The 15,212-nt window shown below is 33.3% G+C and overlaps 1 protein-coding gene across 33 annotated transcripts in view; it reads left to right on the plus strand.

Annotated features, from left to right (window-relative positions):
• The window catches only part of LOC122636634 (myosin heavy chain, muscle), a 29,018-nt gene that overhangs the window by 2,104 nt on the left and 11,702 nt on the right, over positions 1 to 15,212 (plus strand). For 4 of the 33 annotated variants that reach the window (XM_043828062.1, XM_043828057.1, XM_043828084.1 and 1 more), the window contains exons 2-12: positions 455 to 598; positions 1,466 to 1,622; positions 1,717 to 1,943; positions 2,155 to 2,218; positions 2,291 to 2,389; positions 5,555 to 5,658; positions 7,348 to 7,485; positions 7,650 to 7,919; positions 8,428 to 8,598; positions 13,548 to 13,727; positions 13,998 to 14,422. In XM_043828062.1, the coding sequence (XP_043683997.1) occupies positions 455 to 598; positions 1,466 to 1,622; positions 1,717 to 1,943; positions 2,155 to 2,218; positions 2,291 to 2,389; positions 5,555 to 5,658; positions 7,348 to 7,485; positions 7,650 to 7,919; positions 8,428 to 8,598; positions 13,548 to 13,727; positions 13,998 to 14,422 (1,979 nt within the window). Of the gene's footprint in view, positions 1 to 192; positions 337 to 454; positions 599 to 1,465; positions 1,623 to 1,716; positions 1,944 to 2,154; positions 2,219 to 2,290; positions 2,390 to 2,859; positions 2,964 to 3,774; positions 3,879 to 5,554; positions 5,659 to 7,347; positions 7,486 to 7,649; positions 7,920 to 8,427; positions 8,599 to 9,816; positions 9,988 to 10,770; positions 10,942 to 11,900; positions 12,072 to 12,751; positions 12,923 to 13,547; positions 13,728 to 13,997; positions 14,423 to 14,713; positions 14,832 to 15,212 lie in introns of all 33 variants that reach the window. The other 29 variants (XM_043828058.1, XM_043828052.1, XM_043828067.1 and 26 more) reach the window with 19 other exon arrangements.

A 15,212-nucleotide genomic window follows, 5' to 3' on the forward strand; every position in this document is an offset into this window, starting at 1 on the left:
AACTTCTTAGTGTTCTTGTATATATGCAATGCTTTATTATAAAAATAATATTTATATAAAGGCTATTTGTGTAAACCTTGTATATACTAACAATAAGAAAAGAAATGAAGGAAACAAAAGTAAGTGCAAGATAATTATTTACTAACGATGAATATGAGAGCGAATTACCATAAAACACGGGCGCCCACACAGACGAAACAGTTCCGCAAAGACCAGCTGTCCCAAGTGAACCCACCAAAATTTGAAAAATCCGAAGATATGGCAGATCTGACCTTCCTGAACGAGGCTTCCGTATTGCACAATCTGAAACAACGTTATTACCACAAACTAATTTACGTAAGTCATAGTTTCATTATTATTAATATTAACCGGGTTTTTTTTTTCTCTTTTCTCTTGCCCTTCCCCCTCTTCTCTCGCTCTCTTCTTCCGTCTCTTTGGGGGACTATGGTGACAGACCAGGGACTATAAGAAGGATCAACTGCAACAAGTGAACCCGCCAAAATACGAGAAATGCGAGGACATGTCTAATCTGACCTACCTCAATGATGCTTCAGTACTACACAACTTAAAACAACGTTACTACGCCCAACTCATCTACGTAAGACTTCAGTCCTTAGGAGGAGAACAATTTGACTCCGCTTATCTGTGGAGTGAAACCTTGTCGTTTACATCTTTGGCTTCTCCTGATTTTCTTTTTCTTTTTCTTTTTTTTTTTTTTTTTAAAGATCAATGAAAGAAAAAAAGAGATATCGAGTTAATGAGAATAATAGTCGAGGAAAATATCTTCTTAAGATATTTTTCTTTCTTCTAATAACGTTCTCAGCTTGATTCTCTGATGATATTGTCTTCTTAATGTTCTCCTTATCTTGTTGAATTGTTTGTAAAAAACAACGAAACGTCGTTACAAAGCACTACTACGTGCCATGACGTTTAACAGTTCCAGAAGAATCGTTTTTCGTACATTGGTAAACGGCATTAAGACTTGTCGCCAATGATAACTATCGTAATCTCGAGGATTTTCTTCAAAATCATCGTCTCACGTGTCATCTCTCAGATACTTCTGAATTTTCATCTTCATTTTGTGATTGATATACCCGATTTGTGTTGTTCTTTTTTTCTCTTCCCTTTTTTTTTATCTTCGTGGCTTGCATACATTCTATGATTTATCGTTTAATAATTTTGTCTATGGTTAAACTCTCGTCTCGAGACACGAGTTGTTTATTAATAAAGAAGAAAATGTTTCAATCGTCCTACATTTTCTTTTTATATAATTTCTCTTGAATCTTTATATAATAACAGCAGCAGTATGAGACCGCAGACCGGCCAACCACCAATGGGGAATTGGTCTTCTATTTATTTGTGCATTTCCTATGTGTTTTTTCTTCTTGTTGTTATTCCCATGCTTTTTCCAAAGAAACATTTTTATTCGACAATTATTATTACGCACATGTACATCATTTTACAGACGTATTCTGGCCTGTTCTGCGTTGCCATTAACCCTTACAAAAGATTCCCTGTCTATACTCAAAGGTGCGCAAAATTATATCGTGGTAAAAGACGTAACGAAGTTCCACCCCATATCTTTGCCATTTCTGACGGTGCTTACGTCAACATGTTAACCAGTAAGTTTATATCAACATAAAATATTTAGATAACAAGAAAAAAATAAAAAAAAAAAAAAGATTTGATGAGATAAATGTTTTTTTCCTTTCACAGACAGTGAGAATCAGTCTATGTTGATTACCGGTGAATCTGGTGCTGGTAAAACTGAGAACACGAAAAAAGTAATTGCTTACTTTGCTACTGTTGGTGCTTCAACAAAGAAATCTGATGATACATCTCAAAAGAAGGGTTCTCTTGAGGATCAAGTCGTTCAGACTAATCCCGTATTAGAAGCCTTTGGTAATGCTAAGACCGTCCGTAATGACAACTCCTCGCGTTTCGTAAGTTTGTCTATTTATTTAATAATGACTTCTTTTTTTAATTTTGTTTACTTCGAATTATAAACATAATCTCAAGTATATATCGTATGATTATGTTGATATAACTTGAAAAATGAAACTTTATGAAAATGAACAGAGATAACAGTATACGTTTATTGATTGATACAAGTAAATATACTAAACTAAATATTATACTACTGTTCACGTTTAGGGTAAATTCATTCGTATTCACTTCGGTCCCTCTGGAAAATTGGCCGGTGCCGATATTGAGACTTGTAAGTATAACAAATCAAATATCTTTTTCAGTAATCGTTTATGAATAAATTCAATAATTCAATAATTAACAGATCTATTGGAAAAGGCTCGTGTCATCTCTCAACAGACTTTAGAACGTTCGTATCACATCTTCTACCAAATGATGTCTGGATCTGTGAAAGGGTTAAAGGGTAAGAACATATAACCTTTTGAAAAAAGGATAATATTCAAATAGAACAACTTTAACCTGATAATCCCAAGTTAATCAGAATTCATGTTCTTATTACTTACTTCACATTAGTCATTTATTTGGGAAGTATCAGGTAATAGCTGTTCACATTTATTATAAATGTTTTATGTTAGGTATATAATATCCCTCTTGATAATAGGAACTATAGTTATCAACAGTTAAGCTCGTTATTAGGACAATCTTATTATTATTAAGTCATGTTGCAAAAATAAAGGATCTCCAGAGAACGTGTACATCGATGATATCCTGGAAAATACTGTACCAATATCTTTGTGGACTATCTTATTTAGATATCAATGAATTCAACTATCGAGGAACGACAATAGTGAATCTTATGATTCAGGTTTCTCCAGCATCATCATATATATCGTTATTCATTTGATGTTTACCTTTGACCATCCTTCCATACAGACATGTGCTGTTTATCGGACAACGTTCACGATTACCACTTCATCTCTCAGGGCAAGACTACTATTCCAAATGTTGACGACGGCGAGGAATTACAACTTACCGACGTAAGAACCTGCACCTGATGAAGATGTCGCAGGGACTCGCCTGCGCCTTTTGTTATCGCCTCGATTATTTGTTTTCTCTTTTATGTTGTTTTGTTCTTTTTTGTTTCCCCGTTTTTCTTCAATATGTTCTTAATTATATCCATTAATCATTGACATTGAAAAGATTTCGCTAAATGATTCATCATTGAAATCTTTTTGATTTTGAAATTATTTGGTGCAACGCCAGTGTTCATATATTATGATTAATATATGAATAGAAATGATGTTCTTAGAATAGAAATAATATATCGGTGTTGTTATGAAAGGATGTGTGTTCGTATTTTAAAGATGTCCACCATAGGCAAAGGACATTGTGTATAGTAGCATTCTCTAAAGGACAATGGAATATTTGGCTGGAGAAGCAATATGTTATAATAGTATTGAGATACTTTTATAAACATTACGAATCAGTTGGAAAAACTATACTTATACATCATATATAAATATGATAAACTCTTTGATGAAAAATTGATCATTGTCAAGTTTATACTTAAGAAACAATTGTTAAAACAGTTCGGTTATATGTAACGACGATGTAGAAGTGAAGTTTTTTCATATATAATAATACCCCAAAAACGGGTGTGATCTTTAGCCCCATATGACGAGATCTTTGATGATGAGATTGTCAAAGGCTTTGTAGATGATCCCTTGTAGATATTCCTGATGTAGTTTAGATCCCCCGAAGGAAAGCCACTAGGAAACACGTGGTCTCCGTCGTTTGTGATTTCTCTAACACCTGCATGTTTTTTTCTTTTTCTTCCGACACTTGTAGAGATGTTGCTGCTGTCCAACAACATCCACGACTACTACTTTGTGTCACAAGGGAAGACGACTATTCCTGGTCTCGATGACGGCGAGGAACTTTTGATTACCGACGTAAGTGCATGCGATTCTAATCATTTTATCCAATGCAATCAACTTTTCATCCTGGAAGAATAGCAGATTCAGGATTCGTTTAATAATAATAATATATATTTCTATTATTATATTATTATTATTATCATTACTATTATTATTATTATTATTATTATTATTATTATTATTTTTTATGATTTTTTCTTATCGCCTTGTGTTTACTCAATCTGCTTAATCTTTTGCTATGTGTTTTTTTATGTAGGATCTGTATCTATGTCTGTTTCTGTCTGCCTGCCTCTTTCTATCTGTTTCTCTTTCTTTATCTATCTATCTATCTATCTATCTATCTGTCTATCTGTCTGTCTTTCTTTCTCTCTTTTCGTGTACTCTCTTTCAGCTCTATCGTTCTATGTGCCTACACCTCATACAAAAGATTTATAATAATCATCCACATTTTTACAGCTACATTAGAATGGACACTGGGAACTTTGATACTTTTTACTGTACTTTCAGTTTCTCTCCTTCTTCTTCTTCTTCTTCTTCTTCTTCTTCTTCTTCTTCTTTTCTTCTTCTCTTTCTTCGTCTTTCATTTTTTGCCTATCTATCTATTGCTTTTGTTTGTTTTTTTTTCAGCAATTATCATTACATGTAACATATGTCATATTCGTACGTAAAGAACTTTTGATATGTCTCGGATAATATCTCTGTTGAAAAGTTCTTCACGTTTGAAATACATTAACGAGCACCGTATCGTTTCTTGAAGAAATTAACGATATCAGTGCTCGTAATGAATCCATACATAAGATAGGGGATATCGTATAATACAGAAATGACCTTCCTGAGCAACCGGATTGGAGACTACTGGTATATTAGCCAGGGTAAGACAAGAATTCCGGGAGTCAACGACGCCTCTGAGATGGAAGAAACGGACGTAAGTCCATCCCCCAAAGGTACCTGCGATTCTCACCAAAGTTCATGTCGCCTTGATCATCTTTTCTTCTATCCTTTTTTTTTTATCATTTATATATCAGAGTAATAAAACTTTAATGATACGATTATGAATGAAATACATTATAAATTCGATAACATTTTAAATCGTTTGTTGAATAAAGATTTAGCTTCTATTCAAAATTACTATTTTCGAATTATTATTAAGAATATGAAATATTAATAATTACATTTTTTTATTTTTATATTTTTGTTAATTATTTCAAAATTTCGTTCACAGTAGATCTCTCTCTCTCTCTCTCTCTCTCTCTCTCTCTCTCTCTCTCTACATATATATATTTTTTTGTAGAAAATATTTTAATCAGTGTTTTTTCTAATCAAGGTGGCATGAAATCTGGATGAAGATTCGACAGGAACCATCCCCTCGCTCCCCCGCTTGCAAAAGCTGCTTGCCGGCGCAATCGGGGTGCGGGGAGATTGGGGGACGTTCGAAGCTAGGAAAGTAATAATGAAAAAAAAAAAAAAAAGGAAGGAATCATCCCCCAACGTACTCGCTCCCCGATCAGCATTATCACTCACCTTATATAATTATATATCATCATCCTCGGCAGCCGTTTCTCGTAGGGTTTTTCAACTCGTTTAGGAAATTTTATATACATGTAGGAGTAGAGAAAAAAGAAAGGATTCAACTAGGAAAGTGAATTTTGTTAATTTTACAAATTGTCCATCTTCTTCATAATGCTTCGCAGAAATGTGTTTCTTATCCAACAACATATACGACTATCACAACGTCTCTCAAGGAAAAATCACGATCCCCAACGTCGACGATGGCGAGGAATGTCAACTTACTGATGTAAGTTCAATCTAAAAAAGGAAAATCTTCGATTTGTAATATATCTTTTATCCTATTCTTCTTCTCCCTTTATCATTGATTTTCCGATAATTGTAGACTATACCTTTGAGAATCCTAATTCAATCCGATCACTTTATTATACTATGTTGATCGTAGTGATCATCGTCTCGATGATTTGTTTTGTAGATACTACAACAAATTGGTTTGGTAGTACCCTCTATAAATATGATTACGAAAGGGAAAGTATCAATTAGAAATTGGTCCGACGTACAAACCATTTTTCTAGTTTCTTACTTTCTCTAATCATATTAGATTATCTTTAGTTCCTTTATTTCCCAATTTGAAACCAGTACTTTGACCTGGAGAGTTAAGACGCGAATGATATTCTTTTCTTACATGATCACTTTACGATATAAATTCTTCGAATCTATCGATTACCTCAATTTCGTTAGAATTTTTATGGAAAAATGATCATGTTCAAAAAAAAATAGAATATCGTTCTTATTCTTATGATACGAAAAGACTTATTCTAACATGTAGTTAATTCTTTGATTTGATTATCCTTCACTGTTGAATTATATCCAACGTATGATCTTAGTTTTGGACTACGTTGAACCCGATATCTTCCGAGACGTGGAATACTATCTCTCTCTCTCTCTCTCTCTCTCTTTCTCTCTCATCACTCTGACCTTGAGAAAGCACAAAGGACGGCGGAAAATGTAGCTGAGGAACCAACCTTCAACAGGGATCTCCTCTTTCTCTATCTTTCTCTCTATCTATCTCTGAGTTAGGCTCTCTAGGGACTGAAACTATTCTCCCTTTTTTATTTTCTTTCTTTCAATATGAGAGAAAGCTCTGGTGAAACTCTTACGTGAGAATAATAATCGTTTGTAAACGATTATATCTTCATATTCATTGCTTGCATATTGTTTTTCTTCTTTTTGATTATCATTACTATTTTTATTACTATCATTATTATTATTATTATTATTATTATTATTATTATTATTATTATTATTATTATTGTTCGGTGTTTTGAAATATTAAGGTAAACATTTACAGTCAAAGCATTTTTTACAACATGTCTATTGTCTTTTGCTTTTTGTTTTTATCTCAATGAGATTCAAGCTTAGGGAAGAAGCGGCTACACGACACGAGCTCAGCTTCAGCTTCAGCAATTTTTTTTTTCTATCTGTTCATATCTTTTCTTCTTTGTTTTATTTTTTCTTTTCTTTGCTATAGTTTGAGCAACGCTTCTTTTTTTCTGTCGCTTCTAAAGATTTATTTATTTCTATGATACGATCGCTTATACGACGATATTCTGTGAAACGTCAAAGTAATATAATATTACATGCTTGAGATACCTTTTTTAATTTTATTTCATTTAAATTTACTTTGACATTTAACGAATAACGTCGATTGTCTCTCGTCCTTGTGTGCTTTTATTATTAATCAAGCATCCGCGAATAAAGAGCCTAAATTAACAAACAAATATATATATATATATATATATATATATATATTAATTATGAGATAAGATAATTCTCTTCATGTTAGGGATGTTTGATCTTTTCGAGCAATTTTTAGAAACCTTAGAATTTTCTGAGTTTCTAATACGAATCATCATTCCTATCATGAGAAAATTTCTGAAATTTTGGATAATTAATATAATATTTTTCATGCCTATAGCAAGCCTTTGACGTATTGGGCTTCACGCAAGAAGAAAAGGATAACATCTACAAGATCACTGCTGCTGTTATGCACATGGGTGGTATGAAGTTCAAACAAAGGGGTCGAGAAGAACAGGCTGAAGCTGATGGTACAGAGGTATGTAAAAAGAATATTTAGGTTCGGTTAGGAAAACTTTTTAATTCTATGTACCTCATGCATTACGTTCGTTCTTTTGAAAAAGATCAAAGTAATTTTTTTACTGAAAAAAATTGTTTAATTTCGCCACAACGAAAATATGAAAAATATTTTCTATATTATAGGAAGGTGAAAGAGTCGCCAAACTTTTGGGTTGCGACTGTGCCGATCTTTACAAGAACTTGTTAAAACCAAGGATCAAGGTCGGAAACGAGTTCGTCACCCAAGGTCGTAACAAAGATCAAGTAGCCTATTCCGTAGGTGCTATGTCGAAAGCAATGTTCGACAGATTATTCAAATGGTTGGTGAAGAAATGTAACGAGACCCTGGATACTCAACAAAAGAGACAACATTTTATTGGTGTACTAGATATTGCTGGTTTTGAGATTTTCGACGTAAGTATATTTTCATTTTAATTAATATCCTTTAAAGGATTGTAACAAAGAAAATGCTAAACCAATCGACGACGACTTTGATTTTCTTAATTAATTTCAATGTTTATTTAAACAAGATTTCTAATTAAATTTTTATATTTGTTAATTAAAAGTCGTCGACGTGTTGGAGTCATACAAATTCAATATATATTTAATTCTTATACACATAAGATATTTTCTGAACATCGATTTCGTTCTTTTTTTTTTTTTTTTTTTTATTTTAATATATACAATTTTACATAAATAATTAATGAAACATTCGATGTTCGATTATAACACAACAACTCGACTCTTATTCATTTATTCATAGTAAAGCAAAAGTAAAGGACTATCTCGAGAATCACGAAAACGAAAAGAAAAGGAAATGGTATTTTACATATCATATATCTTCGATCACATGATTTATAAACAATTGATAATTCTCAATTGTAATTCTACCCTGACCCCATAAATTCATTTCGTCCTTTAGTACAATGGTTTCGAACAACTCTGCATCAACTTCACCAACGAGAAATTACAACAATTCTTCAACCATCACATGTTTGTACTCGAGCAAGAGGAATATAAAAAGGAAGGAATCGTATGGCAGTTCATTGACTTTGGAATGGACTTGCTAGCTTGTATCGAGCTAATTGAGAAGGTAGCCTCTTTTGAGGGACCACCCCATACCCACCCAAAAGAAAAATTTGTTCTTCTTCAATTATCTCTGGACTATTTCCCGAATGCTTTTTCTTCCAAATTTGTGGCACGATTTAGATGGAATTATAGTGATCTTCTCTTCCTCTCAATTGTTCCCTTATTTATTATATTATTCGTCTCTATCTTTGTTCTCCAACCAATGTTTTTTATTTAACCATAGGCATGAATCAATATATGATCTTCCAAAGAAATCTCTTCTCAGTAGTTCATTATACTTATAGAGAAGTATTTCAAAACCAATGGATAATATCAAATATCCACATTGAATATTCTCTAATACATTTCAAACTTCATGATTCTATTTATGACTGTACTCATCATTTTGCCATCTTTGAAGTATTACCCCCTCCCCCTTGTACAAGAGTGTTGATTTGTTTTTTTAGAAAAGTTTGACCTCTCAGATGTTTACCCTAATTTTTATTTAGAAAGCATGGTGAGTCTCCGAACCGAACGTTTAATTTCTCGTAAGGATTCTCCTCTTAGTTCTATTTGGTATTTTCTAATCTCGAAGAAATATATATTTCTCCCCCCACCCCCCTCTCTATCTCTCTCTCTCTCTCTCTCTCTCTCAACGTTCTGGAAAATTGCAGTCAACGAAGAAATCTATAGGTAATGACAAGAGTGTACCTGTTTGTATATATATATATATATATATATATATTATATATACACGTATATTGTATATACATCTTATAATAAATGCAGAAACAGTGGACCTCACATAGAAAATATTAACAGTGTATTTACAAGTAGAAACATACTTGTTCAACCGTCCATAGAAGAACGAGAGACGGTCTAAGTTGTACTTGTAGTCTGACAATTTGGATTTGTTTATAAACTACATTTACAGTAGTAGTTGACAATCGTAGACTAATACATTTCTAGTAGAAGTACTTTAATAGAGATACGTTTTTCTATAGAAAGAGAAACGAACTTTGTATGATAATAATCATTCGAACACATAGATATAACATAAGCACGACAAATTTCTATGCGTGCCAAGTGATTATGTTTGTAGAAATGAGATATAAAAATCATAATCTCATATCGAAAAAAGAAACAAATACACAAAATAAGGAATATCGAAGATTGGACCTGTTTAATCAACTTTGATTCCTCTGACCACAAAAGCATGCCTCTATATTTCTTGCTCGAACAGTTCAACAGCTTCGAGCAGCTCTGTATCAACTTCACCAACGAGAAGCTTCAACAATTCTTCAACCACCACATGTTCGTCCTCGAACAAGAAGAATACACTAAGGAGGGCATTCAATGGGAGTTCATAGACTTTGGCATGGATCTCCTCGCATGTATCGAATTGATTGAGAAGGTATCAAGATGACAAAAAAATAATACCAAAAAAAAAAATAAAATAAAACAAAATAGAGCAACAACAAAATATTATAATCGAATCCATCTCTAAGGAAAGAGAATATGGGTCAATTTATCCGTGAACAAATTTCCTCACGGAGAGCTTCATATTTTTTCTTTTTTTTTTTTTTTTTTTTTTGATTAATTAACGCTTTTCGATTGACAGCAAAAGTGATCGTCCACTGTTTTCTTGTCTCGTCGTCAAACCCTTTTTTTTCATCCTGCCTACCTGTGATATATTTTCTATTGTTCTTTTCTTTTTTTTTCCCTTTAGTTTTTAACTCAATTTCGATCTCGTCATGCTGCTTAGCCAGTCCCCTAGTTATTATCGTCGAATCAACGTGTGATCTATCTTGGTGAATTGCTACTCCAGTTTGTCGAATCATCCCGCAAATGCTTTGATTTTTGATCCAACGATATGATCTATTTATCATAGATCGGAACAAAAACGTATCATACACAAAACGAACCATCGAAACACTAGGTTACACCATTTCTGTTTTTTTTTTTCTTTTTTTTTTAATCATTTCTTTTTTTTTTCTTTTTTGTTTCCTCCACAATCCATAACGAAAGAAAAAATGGCATGCATCATAATGATTGTTCTTCTTCTTCCTGTGTTTCTCTTTTTCGTTTTCACTTCTCACTCCCCGTGCATCAATCGATCAATCAACGCACATCCCGCACGTACTACATACAAATGCGCATGCAACAACGAAATGGTTCGCTGATATACAAAATACAGTTCAATGGTTTTGAACAACTCTGCATCAACTTCACCAACGAGAAATTACAACAATTCTTCAATCATCACATGTTTGTACTCGAGCAAGAGGAATACAAGAAGGAAGGCATCGATTGGGAATTTATAGATTTTGGAATGGATTTGGCTGCTTGTATAGAGCTCATCGAAAAGGTATTGGCCAAAATAATTAATAAGTAAACACGAAGACATCTTTTAAGAAAGATGTATCAGAAAAGAGTCTGAGAAAATAAGGATGATGATCATGCCAACGACGACAACGACAACGATGATAATAGTAATGATAATCAGCAAGAAGAAAAAGACCGTGGAAGAGGAAAATCAGAATTTCCGAATCGGTCCAACTCTGTTTTGCTAAAGTAGTACATTAGCCATTTGTTTGTCTTGTCTATTCGACGATAATCTTTGGAACATGATATTGTCGAATACTAAGGTACCTAGTACGAGTACCTAATCGTTTTGTACCCCTTATGCGCAACCCCTTGAACCCACATTATAATCATGTGTTTATGTTCTCGACACTCATTATAAAGAATACATGAGAAAAAGTAGCATTTGCATGGAATTATGCCGATAGACGAATCTATAAGAAGGCTCTTTAATCGCACTCTTTCGTTCCTTCTTTTATTTTCGTCTATATGCATATACCTATTTAAATTAGCAAATACGAGATCCTTCAATAGGATCATATATCTCTAACTATATCATATTTGATACTTCCTTGTGATAATAAGTGATCAAAACATAATCATGTTATATAATTTGACATGGTTAGTAATCGCTTTCTATTTCATTTACATACATATACATATATGTGTATCTATCATCTCTTTGAAGATAGAACAATCATTTGGAAACATATTGTCCTCTTTGGTCAATCGTTTTAATTGGTTGTATCTATCGTCATTCTACCCTATTGTAAATCCTTTAAAAACTTGCATAATCCTTCTCTAGCTGTCTTCTTCGCATATTTTCTTCCTCTGTCCTTCCTACTGTCTCCTTCAAAGGAAAACGAATATATGACAAAAATCATGATAAGCAGCATTAATGATGGCTGTTTATGCCTTTCTTTTCTGTTCTCCGCTTTACCCTTCCACCCCTTGGTCGAGCAGTTCAACAGTTTTGAGCAGCTCTGCATCAACTTCACCAACGAGAAATTGCAACAATTCTTCAACCATCACATGTTTATTCTCGAGCAAGAAGAATATACGAGGGAAGGAATCGAATGGACTTTCATTGACTTTGGAATGGATCTACAGCAGACGATTGATCTTATAGAGAAGGTATTTCCGAGCCAAGATTTCACACGAGGGAAACAAGTTTGGCACGATAATGTTTTATAAAACAAACATTGTGGATCAACTGGTGGAAGGATCGAAGGATGAATTATAGAATCGAATGACTGCTCGAGCATGTGGAATTATATTAGACTTTATTGCTCGATCGTGACTAACCAACTACTATTCTTTCCAGGATACTTACATTTTCCTTCAACTATATGTCTATCCTTATCATTGTCCCATCATCTTTTTTCATTCATGCGTTCTATCAAATGGTCATAGACTTGATCTATTCAAAATTTATTGAAAACTTTCATTCTTCTTTTTCTTATACTCGAAATTTGTCAAACAAGTCTCTATCGGCCGTTCAAGATAATACGCATTTAATTTATTTCGAGATATCGTATTTGCAAAATGAATTGAAAAAGCTTTGCACGTGAATAAGAAACACTATTAGAGATCCTGATTATACCACAAGGAAGGAAAAAAAGACAAGAAGTCCAGACGAGACCAATGTGGTTTGTCTTCTTCTTCTTCGACAAAGAAATTTGGCTTTGAACCTTTTTCTAGTTTTTTCTGTTTTCTTTTTTTCTTTCTCTGTTTGTGCGTGTTCGCTTCTTCTTCTCCTCCTTCTTCTTCTTCTTCTTCTTCTTCTTCTACTTCTCCATCCTTGGATGATGCAGTACAACAGTTTCGAGCAACTCTGCATCAACTTTACGAACGAAAAACTACAGCAATACTTCAATCATCACATGTTCATCCTGGAACAAGAAGAATATGAACGCGAGGGTATTCCTTGGACTTTTATCGATTTTGGTATGGACTTGCAGTCGACGATCGATTTGATCGAAAAGGTAAAGCCGAGAATTCTCACATTCGCGAGCGTCTAGCTCGACTTACAACAAAAGAAAAAAAGAAAAATTAGCTCCAACAATACTATTGCTTGCTTCGATTTATAACGTTTGTATGTGTTTGCCCTTGTGTGTATTGTCATTGTTTTATTTATGTGCGATTTAAATCTACATACCCGTTATCGTCTTTGTCCAGTGAAAAGAAGAACACGATGATAACTATTCGAAGAAAAAGTATTACGTCAGAAATTTTCTATGAAAATGTAATACGTTATTCATATCGAATAGTATCATTTATTATTACAGTAGATTGAAAAACAAGATATATAATACAGTAAATCTACTAAGAGTAGCGTTTTTTCAGTATCAAACAATTAACCATGATAATTGTAAATGTTTAACATCTCAATTCACATCATATATTCTTTCTTATAGTTTCTTTTTTCTTTTTTAATGACTAATTGCTTTCCGCAGAAAGATATTATTTGATTAGAATATCGAGCTCTCATCGAAATGAATTTTACCCGTGTAATTTTGCATAACGCTACTCTTGGTTTTCACTATATACATCGAAATCGTGTTATTAATCTCTCTCTGTTGTCTTTTTTTTTGTTATTTCGGATAATAGCCCATGGGTATCCTCTCGATTCTTGAAGAAGAGTCTATGTTCCCCAAAGCCACAGATAAGACCTTTGAAGAAAAATTGAACAATAATCACTTGGGCAAGAGTCCGAACTTCTTGAAACCAAAACCACCTAAACCTGGTCAGCAAGCGGCTCACTTTGCTATTGGTCATTATGCTGGCAACGTAAGTTTTCTTAATTATTTTTCTTATTTATTAACAATTATATACAAGGTATCTTAGGACAAGTACTACAACAAATGGATACAGTGAAAAAAATGTTATTCCAATAAATATCTTCGACTTATTTTTGTTTATATTATTTTATTTATATATATTTTATATAATATCACCTGTTTTCTCGCTTGTACTACAATTACAAAAGAGATAACTTGTATACTATTTTATTGAAAAAAAATAGAAAAAATAAAAAAATATATATATATACATATTTAGGTACCCTACAACATCACTGGCTGGCTAGAAAAGAACAAGGACCCTCTAAACGATTCGGTAGTCGATCAATACAAAAAATCAAGCAACAAATTACTAGTAGAAATCTTTGCCGATCATCCAGGCCAATCTGGTGATGCTGGTGGCGGTGGTGGCGGTGGTGCCAAAGGTGGACGTGGTAAAAAGGGTGGTGGTTTCTCCACTGTCTCTTCGTCCTACAGGGAACAGTTAAACAATTTGATGACCACTCTAAGAGCAACTCAACCTCACTTCGTCCGTTGTATCATCCCTAATGAAATGAAACAGCCAGGTGTCATCGATTCTTACCTAGTCATGCATCAGTTGACTTGTAACGGTGTACTTGAAGGCATTCGTATCTGTCGTAAAGGATTCCCCAACAGGATGGTTTATCCTGACTTCAAATTGCGGTAAGCATTGTTTGTTTGATCCTTAGAGAAAGAATAGTTTAATTCTATAGTGTATTCCAAGAAGATTCCAAGAGATGTTAATATTTAAATATCTTCTGTTGGAATCTTCTTCAAAGTGATTTATTCGATTTAAATTGACATATTTTAGCTCCTATGGTGATCATAGTTCAGGCCCCAACAAGTTAAAATAATATATATGTATATATTAGTTTAGGACAAATGTTATCACGGCTGTTCTGAAACAATGATTCGTTGACAAAGTAATACAAGTTTTATCTTGTGACCGTACAGTTACATGATCTTAGCGCCAGCTGTTATGGCATCCCAAAAGGATCCAAAGGTGGCTGCTGCAAAATGTTTTGAAGAAATTGGTCTAGATCCCGACAGCTACAGGATCGGTCATACAAAGGCTAGTTGATAAAACTCTGAAAGATATTTTCATTTTCCAAAGTAATAATTACAAATAAATATTTTTCCAAAAATATCCTAAATAAATATCAATCGATAAGAGCGAATAAGATGTAACGAGCATTTCATTGGGAATTTGGAAAAATATTTTATTATTAAGCACGATGATATGTCTTTGAAAAATCCATTGAAAGTCCATAGTAGTGAATTGAAAAACCCGTTTGAAAAATATCCGAAAATGTAGATTTGAAATTGTGTGATCGACGTTATTGATCCTAGTTAGAACCGTTCCAATAGAATAGACGTAGTCCCTGATGGTAATTACGAGAAAAAAAAAAGTCAATGAATCTGTAGCCCTTTGATTGATATTCCCGTGTGACCC

Source organism: Vespula pensylvanica, chromosome 23, assembly GCF_014466175.1.
Source record: "Vespula pensylvanica isolate Volc-1 chromosome 23, ASM1446617v1, whole genome shotgun sequence".
Classification (NCBI taxonomy): Eukaryota; Metazoa; Arthropoda; class Insecta; order Hymenoptera; family Vespidae; genus Vespula; species Vespula pensylvanica.